Genomic DNA, 13942 nt, shown 5'->3' with positions numbered 1-13942 from the left:
ATAGATTATCAAGTAAAAGAAGTTGTTGGGACATTTCAGATGCGATCATGCTTAAATGGAGCAATTAGCAAGCAATGGGAGGCAAAACGATGAAATCGAGCAAGTTGAGGCACGACGTTGCTTAAACGCTACGACACTTGTCCCCCGCGTCATTCACAGAGACAAACTGCTAAGCAAGCATTGCAGTGCTGCCCTGTGGCGCCACAACGCTTTCCATTTGATACGCATACATGAAGAGGCATTGCTTCCAATTTGCTCTTCAAGGCGCTTTGTGAGAGGACCTTCAGCAACGCAGCGTTTTGGTATGTTTTGGTTATTTAGAAAATTGATGTAAGTTAAGAATTGAAAAATTAAGAGAAGTATGAGAGTACTTATATGGAAAAAAAAAATGAGGATATCAATATAATTTATTTTAAAACTGTTTTTTTTTAATATAAGAAAATTTCAAACAAATTGATCGGTAGGAGCATTTTTAAGTTTTTTTTAAAAAAATTTTAAAATCATTTTTATCACGAAGAATTAACGGTTTTTGTTCAAATACTAACGATTGAGGTATTTTTTAACTTTTATTAAATTAAGGATATTTTTGAAACGTTTTGAAAATTCAAGGATATTTTTGAAATAAAAATTTAACAGTTTTCATCCAAAACTAATGGTAAAGATATTTGTTGAACTGTTTTTAAAGTTTTAAAGGTATTTTTGAAACTTTTAAAAGTTCAACCCTTTTTTTTTTTTTAATAATTTAACCCTTTTTTTTTTTAATATATTATAATATGAATCTGGCCTCGGACAACGAAGTCCGAAGGCTTCAGTTTGAGGACTGAAGCTGGGAAGGGAAATATCGGTTAAAGAAGAAGAAGGGGACCTAAAGAATGGAAGATTTTGAGAAGAAGCTCTCTCTGGATGAACAAATGGAAGAAGACCAAAGAACAGATGCCTCCGATTCCTCTAACACTCTCAGTTTGCTCCGCGAGTTTCTTGAAATCCAGCAGCGTAGAGCCGAAGCTTATGCCAGGCTTAAAAGGTACCATTGATTTTGGTTTCGTTTTCGTTTGAAATCTTCATCGTTGTTTTCGAAAATCAATGAAGAATTCGATGGTTCGTTATAAGTATGTGTTATAGTGTTCTCTCATACCGCAGGATTTTGTCCTGAACCTCGTTTAAGCTACATTTCATTCTCAGTGATTCCATACAGATCGATGATTAGAAAATCCTAAACAAATTTGTGTTAGTCTTAGTCCTAAACGAGCTTAGCGACGAAGTTTCGAGTGTGTTTTTGCTTATTATTTATACAAGTCAGATGAAATCTTGATGAAATCTTTGAATTCTTTATCATTTTTTTTAATTCGCAGGGGGTTCGATGAGTATATGACTTCAGGAAGGGAGATATCTTACCAACAACTTTGCAGTCAGATCACTACGGAATTCAGCAATTGCTCCAAACAAGTTCGTTACACAATTTTCACAGTAATTCGTTGAGGCGTGGTCTTCTTTGAGCTTCCTTGTGAGATTTTCCTTTTTGGACTCTCTTTTGTTGTAGGTCATTGACATTGAGTCGAATTTCCGGAGTTCAGATCACAACAGGCTCGAGTTAGCCAACCTGCTTAGATCTGTTCAAGAAAAAGAAAAGCAGAAATTGCACCTGGTATGCCACGCCCAGAAAGTTCTCTAGAAAATTTTGGATTTATTTTTCTTTTGCAGCATCCTTTCCTCCTCTGCGAAGATTAAGTTTGACTGTCGTGCTTTTATACAATCCCAACTAATCCGTCAAACTTGTAACTCAAAAAATTAGTAGGATTGATCAGTATATGCTTCGAAAAATAAGGCATAGATGTTTATCATATTAAGACAGTTCTCAAGGCGTAAGACACAAAAGACCTTTGAAACATTGTTCGGATAAGAAACTCTGCCTATTACTAAATCTGGATTATGTAAAGCATCATTCCAAAGCCCAAGCTCTCCTTAATTCTAGCGAATTGAAGTAAGATGACCACTTGGTTCTCATTTTCTGGATTCGATTTTGTCTTGAGTATCATTTCTTTTTCGATAGTAGAATGATTTGTCTTCTGTATGTACTACAGTGAAGATTATTAACAGAAATATTGATAACCCTTCGCATGAGTTGATATATGGAAATATCGACATGTTTGACTGATATATGAACCTTGATGCTTACGCTTGATTCCTGGTCTCTCTATTTTATTGGTGGATTCCTCTATTGAGGCCTTTCATGTCTTAACAAGAAAGTTACCCCAAGTGGATTCGAGTAATTGCTCTTCAATATCCTTCAATGATGAACCGGTTTTCCTTTAACTCTATCTTATTAGCCTAACGAGTTTTAGGCCCGAGTAAAAACAATTTTCTTCTGACCTTTTTTTATTAAAGAATTCTAGCAAGAACAATGCAGGGTATAGGAGATAAGGTAATGGCATTGGTGGAAAGCAATTTTGGCCATCTGAACTGCATAGAACCAACTTTTCTGAGCTGCATTCCTAGAAGTTAATCTTGGAACAAAATAACTCTATTATTGTTATCCACTTCCCATCGGATGATCATTTTCTGTTTTTTAAAAGCAGCAGTAGTAAACTTTTCTAGATGTGGAATGGCACCTTGATTTCCCTTTCTTTCCTTTTTCCATTAAACTGCTGAACTCGATGTTGTAAATTTTCACTAAACTACCCAAGATTTTCAGTAGGGCTATGTAGCTTATCTTTGAATGCTTGCACACTTATCTAAGCTAAAAGTTGGTACAAGAAATCTTGGCAATGAATGTGCTTTTGTTGGACATAAAGTTCAATAGTTGAATGATCTTAGATTATCTTTACCTAACTATTATTTCTTTAAAGACAGCTCAAATTCAGTTATTGAAGAAGGCTGGCCGCCCATCGGAGCGTGTGGTGAGCCACGAGAATTGCAGGTTCAATGCACCTCGAGAGCACGAGTGTGTGCATGTCCATGAGATGACTGGGGCTTCTGGTACCGAGGAAGCAGAAGCAGAAGCTGAATATGACAATGCTCTAAAGGAAGCAATCAAAGGTGTGCAGGATACTGTGACGACCATAAATGAGTACATGGAGGAAGTGAGATACGAGATTGCAGCTCTTGAAGATAAGTAATCTTGCTCTGCAATTGAATTAGTTACTGAAATTCCTATAAATGAAGTAAATCAGGAAAGAATTGACAAAAACAAATCAAATCTAATACAATTCATTTCATCTTTAGAAAAGTTGCATATCAAACCGAATAATTTTTTAATTGACTGACAAGTATATAAACTGAAGCTCAAACTTCCTTCTTGCATGTATGTTCCTCAAGAGTATACACTAATGTAAGAGTAAAAATCGATTGGTAGCATACTCGATCAAACGGGTATTTTTCTCGTCTAATATAGAGATCTCACACTACTCCCATAAACTGAAAATCCATAACAACAAACAATATAGGAATACCGTTTAATTTCCCTGTGGTTGTTTGAATGTCTCACTGTTAAACTTTATTTTATTTAAATTCAAATTAGGGATCGAGGAATTGAAGTTCACGGAATCGATCTCAAATGGGCAATTTTTCTAATACTATAAAAGTATCGAACTCTTTCAATACATCTACACTCGTATCTTATTTTATTTCTATATTTTAAATGCTATTATTAAAGACAATGAACCGATAGTATGAAATTTAAAATTTAAACTAATCAAGTGTCAGCACCTTCAAATTAGAACTTGCCTCTAACCAAAATTTAGCGAAATGGTTTGTAAAATAATAATAATAAAAAGAAATAGTGAAGTAATTTGGTTACTAGTTAGAATAGGATAACTCGTCTTTACCCCTTAGAATAGGATATTTCTAAAATAATGAAGGGTATATATCTATGAGCAATAATTAGGTGGAGTCTAATGTCACAATTGCACTTTGTAAGGGTGTCAAGGCGATTGTGCGGCACTTGTTCTCATTCTCGAACAAGTTAGTTGATTTAAATTCGAATAGCCGATGGCACAATGGGCATTTTTCACAACCTCCTCCATTCTTGAGAAAATGTTTTAGAAAACGGGTTTAGAGAAAAAGGTTTTCACAAACGTTTAAAAGCATGATTAAGCAATGGAGATTAGTTATACAACTAGAAAGTGATAAACAACAATGGCTTTATAACATACAATTCTCGGGTATGAGGATATGATGGCTAGTCTTATCCCCATATAATGCATTCTGAACAAAAAGACATTTGCCACCCTTGCATGTGGAAATGGATGAGAGGTCATACACTAAGAAAAGTACATAAAAAGTAAACTAACTAGCAAAATGAAATACATAGGATGAAAACATAGTAAAAAGAGGTGGAGGCAGACATATGGTCATGGGCAACACACCCTGGACAAGCATGACCGTGACATTCTCCCCATTCAATTGGTTGACGTCCCCGTCAACCAACTTTGCTCGAACTCAGCAAATTGTTGAGCAGTTGCATTGAGGTCTTCTATGCGCCCTCGACGAACTTCTCTGTCTTGGAGGCTTTTCCATCTCTTCAGAAACTCTTCCAAACCTTATCTCAATTTTTTAACTCTGTTGCTTCTTCCAGCAAGTCTCTCATTGACTTCTTTCTATGTTGTTCTCTACGTCGTGGCAAGCGGACATGTCAAACCACTACATCACTCATTAGCATGGTTGGCGTGATAGGGTCTCAATTTACTTACATGGATGACAGGGTGAATCTCCATCCATGACGATAATTGCAACCGATAAGAGGTTTTCCCAACCTTTTCGATGACTTCCACCGGTCCTTCATAACTTCTCACGAGGTGACGTTCTTTCTGGCATTGCAATCGAAATTGTTTTGGGCGTAATCTTACCCGAACTTTGTCCCCATGGTAGGAACTCTCGGCTGAGCTCTTTTTTCCTCCTTTTTGAAGGAGGGACTTGTATAAAATGTCTGACTCGACAATGCGACACTTTTCCAAGACACACAAAATGTCTTGAGGGGCTTTACCCTCTGTGGTTTCAACTGACTCGTGGGTAAGGTCCTTTTCCAACTGGAGGGTCGAGATCATCTTTATCTCATTCAGCTGTTTGATCTCGGCATGCACAACTATGGGCGTAGACCCTGTGATCACTAAGCATTTGGTGAGGGGTATCGGTATTACCTTGTGCTTAAGCAAGAATTCCATCTCTAACACCACGTCAAAATCATCAATTTCAACGATCATGAAATTGGCAGAGCCACTTAAATCTCCCAACTTTATGACTATTCTCTTTACTATTCCTGTAATAGGCAAGGCCGCAGAGTTCACTACTTTCATTTTACTTCTTAACGGAGATTCAACCGTCTGGCTTCTGTTTCAGACATAAAATTATGGGTGGCTCCAAAGTCGACCATGGTACTCTTGGTCGATTTATGGTTGACCCAAGCATCTATATACATAAGTCTGCCTTTTTGGGGTTCTTTTGTTTCTCCCAAATTCCTCTGGAGGGCAGCTAGGAATCTTAGGGCCCCAACTCGTGGGGTTTTATCTTCCTCTACTTGTATATTCTTGTCCTCTACCTAAAAAACTTTTCTTTTTGAGTCCAAGTCTAACGAGGCTTGAAAGGCGTTAAAGGCTGTCTGTTTCAGATACTCACTTGCCTTGTGTTACCCCTTGCATATGTAACAAAATGGGGGCCGATAAAAGTTTTGTTGATTTGGCCCTCGCCACGTATTTCCAGTCTTCTGTTGAAGTGGTTTGTCATCTCCACTAGTGACTCTGTCTCCCCCACTATTTCTCGATGAACTTGAATAGTTACTCTTACTCCCTCTAGTTGGGGATTTCGAGTGTTGCCTCATTTCTTGAGATTCGTCAATTAAGTTGAACAATTGTTCAACCGTTGTGTTTGCAGCTGGGAGGCCCTGTACTCTCTGTTCGTATAATTTTGTTTTTGCCTATAGTTTTAGCCCTTCGACAAAACAGAAAACTTTATCTTTTTCGGACATATCCCTTATGTCTAACATCAGCCTGAAAAATTGTTTCACATAGTCCCTAATAGCGCCATTATGTTTCAATTCTCGTAGCTTACATCTTGCCAAAATTTCAACATTCTCGGGAAGAACTGAGAACACAACTCCTGTTTCATTCTCTCCCACAGGTTGATATGCACCGACCCTCTTAGATGTCCATGAAACAGGACCTCCACCATAACTTGGCATCCTCTACTAGATGCATAGTTATTAAGGTGATCTTTCACTCTTCAGTAGCTGTGTTCATAGCTCTGAAATACTTCTCCATATCAAAGATAAAATTTTCTAGCGCTTTCGTGTCATGAGCCCCACAGAAGGGCTTAGGCTCAAGTACTTTTACCCTGTTGAATTGGACTGCACCCCTAGCTGGGGCTTGATTTCCCGCTGCTCTCATAGTGAGTCAACTCTTGCACTGATATCCGCAATCTCTACCCCGACGACATCGAGGGTGGCTCGAAAGTCTTCAAATAACTCCGTCACCATTTGAATTATCGCTTTTTGCGAGCTGTCTGGTTTTTCAACACACTTTTCCATAAGGGCAACAGAGCCTGACGAGCCATCCTCACGCTCGAAACCATCAGTTCTCATAGTTTTTGCTTCTAGGGTCTCAACCCTTGTTAACAATTCCTTGACGGGCATCCCGTCTAAGCGACTAGCTACCGCGTCGAATTCATCGATCTTGTCAGAGACTTCTTGTAATCGAGTTTCTAGGAACCGAACTTGATCAGGGACTTCAATTAGATAGAGCATGATCGATTGATTAGGGAGTTTTTTTTGTTCATATCTACTTTTTTTTTTTTTTTTTTTCAGATATACTTTTTTTGGGAGTTTTTTTTCTAAAAAAAAAATTCATATCTTTTCTTTTTAGTTTTTTTTTTGTTCAGATATATTTCTTTTGGGAGTTTTTTTTTTATCCAGATCTACTTTTTTGGGATTTTTTTTCGTGGGTTTTGGATCTCTCTTCTCCCTATATTTTATTGTTCCATGCTTGTTAGATTTATAGGGGTTTTTTTGTTCAATGGATTTTTAGGCTTCGATCTCCTTATTAGGTTTTTTCCTTAGATTTTTGGATTTTGATGTCCCAACTATGTTTTATCGTTGGCTTTTTTTGGGGTTCGATTTTATTAGAATGTGTTAGACTGAACAAAAAAAATGGTAATTAAATTGAAAGAAAGTATATTTGGTAAATAAATTTTAAAAAAAAATATTTGGTAAACAAACTAGAAAAAAAACGTAGATGGTAAAAAAGTTAAAGAAAAAACAATTAGTATATAAACTAGAACTAAACTAATTGGTAAATAGTTGTAAATAAAATTAGAAAACAAATAGTTGGTAATTAGATTTTCAAAAAGAAAAGTTGTTAGATAAATTATAAAAAAACATGGTTTGGGATTAAATTTTAAAGAACATAGTCGTAAATAAAATGTAAAAAAGAAAAAGAAGAATAAGAGCCAGTAAACATATGTTATGTAAAGTTAATGATCCATTCTCAGGTCTAAGATAATGAGATATTTATCAACCTAGTATATTGTAAAGATAAGCCTCACGAAACATTACTTATTGAGACTTGTTTGGGTTGAATATAGCTACACTTAGAATTAGGCATATCTAATTGCACAATTTATTTATTTTTAATAGGTAGTAGAAGGTTGCATTGGAACTCCTAAACCATAACCAAATTTGTGTTTAGTACATGAATACATTGAAAATTGATTATGTTTTGCAAATTTTAAAAAAATATAGTTTTTTTTTTCTTTTGTCATAAAAGGAATAAGAAAATAGATGTACAGTTAAGAATTAATCAATACTAGAAAAAAAAAAAAAAAAAAAAAAAAAAAAAAAAAAAAAAAAAAAAAAAAAAAAAGAAACAAAAACAAAAACAAAACAAAGACAAAAACTACATCAAATGTCCCAACTCAATCAATTCAACTATGCACCCCCATTGTAGACTTTTAGACTCAACTCAACTCTATACCCCAAATACAAGACAATCTAACTCTCCAGTTCCCTAGATAACAATTACCAACTCAATCCAACTTTCTACATTTATCGTGCGTCAAATACCCTCTTAAAGTTACAATGTAATAAATTTTTCTTTCAGAAATATATTTATTCCTTTGAGATTGAAGGGATGTGTGCACTACACCCAAGTATTACTCCTCACATAAAGTTTAATATTTAGGTCAAATTTCAAAGAAATTGTACTACTTAAATGGAAAAAAAACAAAAATTTTGATTTTTCCTCTTTAAATAGTTTAATCCTTCCTCTTAAATTTTGCGCACTCACTCAAATTTATCTCGAACCATTGCCAAATTATTCCAGGAACGATACATTACACATTTTACATCCCTACAATCTGATATTTTACGATGAAAGCTGGATTTGTTGGGATGGGAATTTAGCTCATTCCTATAAAAAAAAAAATGCCAACAGCTCAACCAAACATAATAAAATTATCACAAATTCTTTATTTACAAATACAAATATCGTAAAATTCCAACTTTTTTTTAAAAAAAAAACAAAAACCAAAAAAACAATGCTTTTATCACAATCAAACCTGTCCTTGACACCATCAGATCAGATGATAGAAGCATAATATGAGGAACAATTTAAAGAACTTACGCCGCATAGTAGTAAACTGCCCGATTCTATTCTGCTTCTGAAAACAACTCGATCCAACAACAGGCTTTCTTTTGCCTTCCGTAAATTCGTATCATTCATCATATCACAATGCTTCATGCTTACGACTTGTGATTCGTTGTCGTCTTTCTGAATGTACTTCCCAATGTCCTGTTTGATCCCATAGCTTTCATGAGGTTTCTTTGTGAAGGAAAACTGAGCTTTGCCTTTCCCATGTTTGCTCAGGTTATTGCTTCTGTAAGATGTCTGCCCTAAATTATATTGGTCAATCTCAGATGAAGTTCCAATTGCTGGTTCCTGAAAGTGCAGTGTTGACACGGGAAAATCTATCAGCAATTCGATTTCCATGAAAAGTAGTTATACGATTCAATTGCATAGGTTTGCATTTTCAATTTGTGGGGAACAATAGGCCCAGCCTCACGTCCTTACTTTAAAGATATCATGTCAACTGGAGATTCTTTTTTTTGATATCTGTGAGAGTTGGGCCTGTTTGCACATACTCCAACTAATCTTACGAGACAACCCATCTGATCCTATATATTTGAGTGCCAAAGAAATGTAGAATATTAAATCCTACGTAGGTGGCTATCATGAATTGAACTCATTCCCTCTAAATCCTGAAGGAAGATTTCTAAAACAAGTATCCTAGTAGTTTGCTGAAGCATAGCACTTATGATTTTTTTAAGTTGAAAGAACTAAAAGAGGAAACTTGAGCAACATAAACTTGGAACGGTGAGTGAAAGTAGATTCCTCTTTTAAGATCTCCTGAACCCGGATATAGCCAATTTGTTTGAGAGTTGAATATTTAAAGAAAGTTGAATGTTCTATCTGGACTCTCAAGCTCGGTCGTTTTAAATTTTTAATTTTTATGACCAACTTCAAGTTCAACTTCAAAGTTCTACAAATTAGTGCAGCATGTCCAAAAGAAATGGCGAAGAATTAATTTTTTGTGTGTCCAATAGGCACACTTACAGGCTACAGTATCACCAAGCTCTGCACTCCCTTCTCTACAAATGTGAAGGGTTTAAGAGGTCTTTCTTTCAAAGGGTAACCCACAATTTCGTGGCTTAACTAAGTCAGAGCAACCTTGTGAAGGACTTATTGAGGCATGAAAGAATATATTATATGAGATAAAAGAAGATATTATCTGATTATAGGATCACTCCTTGGAGGGCTACCCCTAGTTGTCGACATGACAAAAGAAAACAGAAAAGAAAAGATCATGATAAATGATTCAAAAGTGAACCAAATTGTCAAAGAAACAAATGCTCAAGTAATAACTGAAACACTTTAACTTGCCTGGGGGATGGTACCATCTTCCACCTGGGTAGTGGAAGAAACTTGGTGGATAGGGGGTGTTTCTTCCAGTGATGAGAAATCAGAACCATCAAATGTTGATAACGAAACACACTCATCAAAATATGCCAAGGCATCGTCAGTTAAACGCTTTGACATCCTTCTTCTTTCAATACTAGCCTGTTTTAAATTGAACAAACGATCAATTCCTCGCTGCCATTCCTTTGTGCAAGATATGCATCAGAAAGACCAGAATGTAAATATGCTAAATCCGTAATGGAGGAAATCGCATCCTGTCTTCAATCATTTGTTGAAGAGAGGAACTTATCAGGAGAATTCTAGACAGATTATGCCAAAACGGGGTACTGATTTGAATGTAACATGGATGAAGAAACTATGAGAGCATACTTTTCGTCTCATAGAAGTCTTAGGAGCTGGTATTACTTCCCGCAAAATTCTACTGAGCTCTAATTCACGATGCTCTTCCACTGCCAAGTCTGCCCGAAGTTTTCTAGCTCGCTCTTGCGACTACAAGTTGAAGGAAATTATATTAATGTCTTATTATTAGCAATTAAATAATAAAAACAGAAAAGAATTTGGAAACACAAAATATGAACCATAATCGAACGGGAGGAACAACCATCAATATCGAGAAGGGTATGAAGTTAAATGAATAAACAAGTACTACCTGCTCAAGCTTCTTCGTATACTCGCTTCTCAAGTCCACCAATTCAATTGCACCTGGATTCACCAATTCAGGAGGGATATCAATGTCAGAACTTCCTGTAGTATCAGCACTGCTTTGTGGAGCCTGAAATTATAAGCCATGAAATAGTTGAAGCAAACAACATTATGAACAAATTTGAACATATAGATAGGTCATCTTATACAAGAGAAATATATATCAAATTATTCCTGGTCTACATTTCTCATTTCCAGGAATTTTGATGTGCCAGTATATAATTGACAATCTTTATTAGTTAAACAGATCTAAATCATCTGATCAACTATTCCTGTTCCTAGCTAATAGTATGGTTTCATATACTATAAATATCCAAGACTCCATGATTCTAAATTAAGCTAATATAAAAGTTTTTCGAGATAAGGGTGAGAACACCAAAAAATTGTTTCCCCCGTGAAAGAATAGTTATTATAAATAAACCCTCAACGTGATAAAGAAACAACCCAAAAGTTAGAAATATCCATTCCTCACACTTGTGAACAGCAAAAAACCATGGATATGGACTGAATTCCAAATATCTTGTGAATTTTACTACCTTTATAAGACATGTTCTGAAAAACTAAGGGCTGTAGTGAAAATATCAGTAAAGATATCAACAAGGCTCGAGATGCCGGAAAGTATTAAAGACTTTTCAACAACAATTGTCGGAAAGTTGGGGTTTATGGTTGGAGAGAAACAATATATCATTCAAGAACAAGAAAGATTGTGAAAGAAACTATTGGCTCGGCAACATTCATTGTCCTTTAGGTATTCCATACATCTTGTAATTACTTCCCTCACAATTTACCGAACTTCCATAACTTGATGATGTCTTACCACAATCTTAATAAAATGAGCTTCTTTAGGGGAAAAAAGCTATATTTTTTACATCCATCCAATAATAATTCCAAAATAATCAAATTAAAAAATTTCATGCCAACATGACCAGAGCTCAACTGGTATAATAAGGTATGTACCCTCAACTAAAGGGTTAGAGATTCAAGTATCTCACCCCACATATCATTCAACTAAACAAAAATTCATATACTTCCTCTAAGAGTTCCAATGTTATACGAACAAAGAGACGAAAGAAACATAAACATCCGCAGAAGACGGAACTTACACTGAGAAGGTCATTGTGGATATCTTGGACAGCACGTCTTACTTCATATTGAATTATGTCATATATGTCACTACCACTGGAATGTCCTTGCAAACAATCCCCTTTTATTGACTATTGAAGGAACCAGAGTCATAATTAAACAATTAAACTATGGCTTAGCACTACTTAAATGAGAATATTCAAACAGAAATAATCTAAAATTGGCATAACCCACCTTCATTTGTTCACAAACAGCTCTTACGGTCCTCTCTTCAGCTTCAGACAAAGAGCTCGCTGTGGACAGCCTATCTTCAAAACTACAAGACTGGGACCAATGTTCCAACACTTAGTGATAATAATGTAGCATCAACAGGAAAGATCTTATAGAAATAAAAGAAGAATTTAAAGCTTTTACCACCGACACATCGCAGTTATCTGATAAATCAAAGGGCAAACGATGACTCGACCGATCTCGCAGGCCTTTTGATTGCTGCAAAGCATCCGAAGAACTACTTCTAGTTCTAACTAAGCCAACCTCTCTCCGCCCATGAAGCAACGAATCTGGAGTCTTTCTATTATTGAATTTCGTACTATAACGACTATCTCGCTCAGCCTCACTCTTAATATCAGAAAGAAGGGAAAAGAATTCAGTTCTAGTGCTCCTAACATTCTTTGAACTTGCAGATATAGAGAAAACAAAGCAGGGAATGAAATTAATGTCGAACCTCAGAGTTCAAGGACAGCGATGAGACAGGATATCGAGTCACAGACGCCGAGCGTTCCCGCCGTTCAGTGCCTACCCTCGACAAGCTTCGGCCACCGGTTTTCCTGCTTCCTGAACCTACACTTCCAGAATCGGAGCTCCTCGACACTGATCGTCCCCTAGAATTCTCAACACCACCAGAACTGACACGTTTCGAACTTCCTGCACTAATTCTGGTGGAACTTCCATCAGATTCAAGGTTAACAGTTCGAGCTTCTTCCAAAGGAGGCGAACCATTGCTCCAGAAGAGCGGATTATCTCTACTATTCGAAAAATCTGCCGAAACATCCGCAGCGCTAGATCTGGAAAAGGCACTCACGCTTCGTGATCTACGGATAGTAGCTTTCTTGGGAGAATTACCACTCGGCTTGCTATCTTTACCCGATGTTGACGCGCCACTGCTCGAAGAAGGTGTCACCGAAGTCGAACCTCCTCTTCTAGATGAGGATTTGAAGGCAGCCATCGCCATTAGTAATTAACAATGAAAACAACACGAGGATCGGAAATGGCGAGTCGAGAGAACTTAAGAATGCATCTAAACAAAGGTAGGCGATAATAGTCAAAGCTGAAAGGGTTGGATGAAGCATTCATAAGAGTAAAATATAAGAGTCGAAGGCGAAGATTACGGAGTATGATTGATTAAAATACAGAAAGAAAGAAGATGCAATGATTTTGTGCAGAATAACACCGAGAGAGAGGAAGGCGACGCGACGGAGCTGACCGGACACCGCTCTGCTTCCGCCGAGTTTCTTGATTGCGCCGCCACGCAGTAGGAAATCGTGTTATCTACAAAACACCGCGATGACACGTTTTTTTTATTAAACAAATCGTCATTCGTTTCTTTCTCGCCTTATGCAGCATAAAGCCATAAACGCATTTCATACCGGAATTCTAAAGGGTTTTTTTTTTCAAAATAAATAATAATAATAAATTTTAGATATTTATGCCTTTTAAAAAAATAAAAAAAATAGTAAAGTTTTCGAAAATAAAAAATAAAATATACAAAATAAAAATAAAAAAAATAACGCCAAAATGAGCCTAACTTAGCACTAATAAACCAATATTAAGGTTCAAATTTTCTTACCTCACATTAATATGTTTAAATCTAACTAAATTTTAAGATTTTTTTTTTAATAAAGATTAAATTAGAAAAAAAAAATTAGATGAAGAGTGTATAGACTATGGCCTACACGGGTGTGTTGGATTACATTTTCAAGTGTTTAATTTAAAAACTAAGTTATTTTGGAAAAATTTGAAGTGTTTGACAACCACTCAAAATAGTTTCTCAAGCGTATTTTAATCAATTTTTATCAAAAATGTTTAAATAAAAATGAGATTTTTGAAAAATATTTTTTTCTTAAGTCAATCCGACGGATCTTACATCGTCTTATTATTAAAATTTTTGAAATTAGATTGTTGGAAAATAAAATTTAGGA

General features: G+C 35.9%; 2 protein-coding genes across 3 annotated transcripts; one reads left to right on the top strand and one right to left on the bottom strand.

Annotated features, from left to right (window-relative positions):
• The first annotated feature begins 763 nt into the window (after window positions 1-763).
• Window positions 764-3226, top strand: LOC120081463 (DNA repair REX1-B protein). Its single transcript, XM_039036347.2, has 4 exons — window positions 764-1024; window positions 1353-1446; window positions 1541-1645; window positions 2847-3226. The coding sequence occupies exons 1-4, from the start codon at window positions 873-875 to the stop codon at window positions 3114-3116; spliced, it is 621 nt and encodes a 206-aa protein (XP_038892275.1). The 5' UTR covers window positions 764-872; the 3' UTR covers window positions 3117-3226.
• Window positions 3227-8418: 5192 nt separating this feature from the next.
• LOC120081462 (uncharacterized) lies at window positions 8419-13421 on the bottom strand. 2 transcript variants are annotated; one of them, XM_039036345.2, is made up of 8 exons: window positions 12469-13421; window positions 12159-12362; window positions 11979-12068; window positions 11765-11875; window positions 10609-10731; window positions 10329-10448; window positions 9924-10100; window positions 8419-8921 (listed from the first exon to the last, which is right to left on the bottom strand). In XM_039036345.2, the coding sequence occupies exons 1-8, from the start codon at window positions 12973-12975 to the stop codon at window positions 8562-8564; spliced, it is 1692 nt and encodes a 563-aa protein (XP_038892273.2). In that variant the 5' UTR covers window positions 12976-13421; the 3' UTR covers window positions 8419-8561. The 2 variants fall into 2 exon arrangements, with proteins under 2 accessions (XP_038892273.2, XP_038892274.2); XM_039036346.2 differs by lacking the exon at window positions 11765-11875 and having other exon boundaries at window positions 12469-13392.
• Between the last annotated feature and the right edge of the window lie 521 nt (window positions 13422-13942).

The sequence above is a fragment of the Benincasa hispida genome, chromosome 7 (genome assembly GCF_027475165.1).
Source record: "Benincasa hispida cultivar pf3 chromosome 7, pf3_genome.v1.1, whole genome shotgun sequence".
Classification (NCBI taxonomy): Eukaryota; Viridiplantae; Streptophyta; class Magnoliopsida; order Cucurbitales; family Cucurbitaceae; genus Benincasa; species Benincasa hispida.
The sequence above is the reverse complement of the archived record's forward strand: the minus strand, read 5'-3'. Positions and strand labels throughout refer to the sequence as shown.

Excerpts from the sequence above, each read along its gene's own strand:
- LOC120081462 (XM_039036345.2), bottom strand. The coding sequence starts at position 12,975 with ATGGCGATGGCTGCCTTCAAATCCTCATCTAGAAGAGGAGGTTCGACT. Across the intron at positions 12,363-12,468 it reads CGCTGTCCTTGAACTCTGAG|AGTGAGGCTGAGCGAGATAG; the intron begins GTTCGACATTAA and ends TCTGATATTAAG. Across the intron at positions 10,449-10,608 it reads ATACGAAGAAGCTTGAGCAG|TCGCAAGAGCGAGCTAGAAA; the intron begins GTAGTACTTGTT and ends TTCAACTTGTAG.
- LOC120081463 (XM_039036347.2), top strand. The coding sequence starts at position 873 with ATGGAAGATTTTGAGAAGAAGCTCTCTCTGGATGAACAAATGGAAGAA. Across the intron at positions 1,025-1,352 it reads GCTTATGCCAGGCTTAAAAG|GGGGTTCGATGAGTATATGA; the intron begins GTACCATTGATT and ends TTTAATTCGCAG. Across the intron at positions 1,447-1,540 it reads TCAGCAATTGCTCCAAACAA|GTCATTGACATTGAGTCGAA; the intron begins GTTCGTTACACA and ends CTTTTGTTGTAG.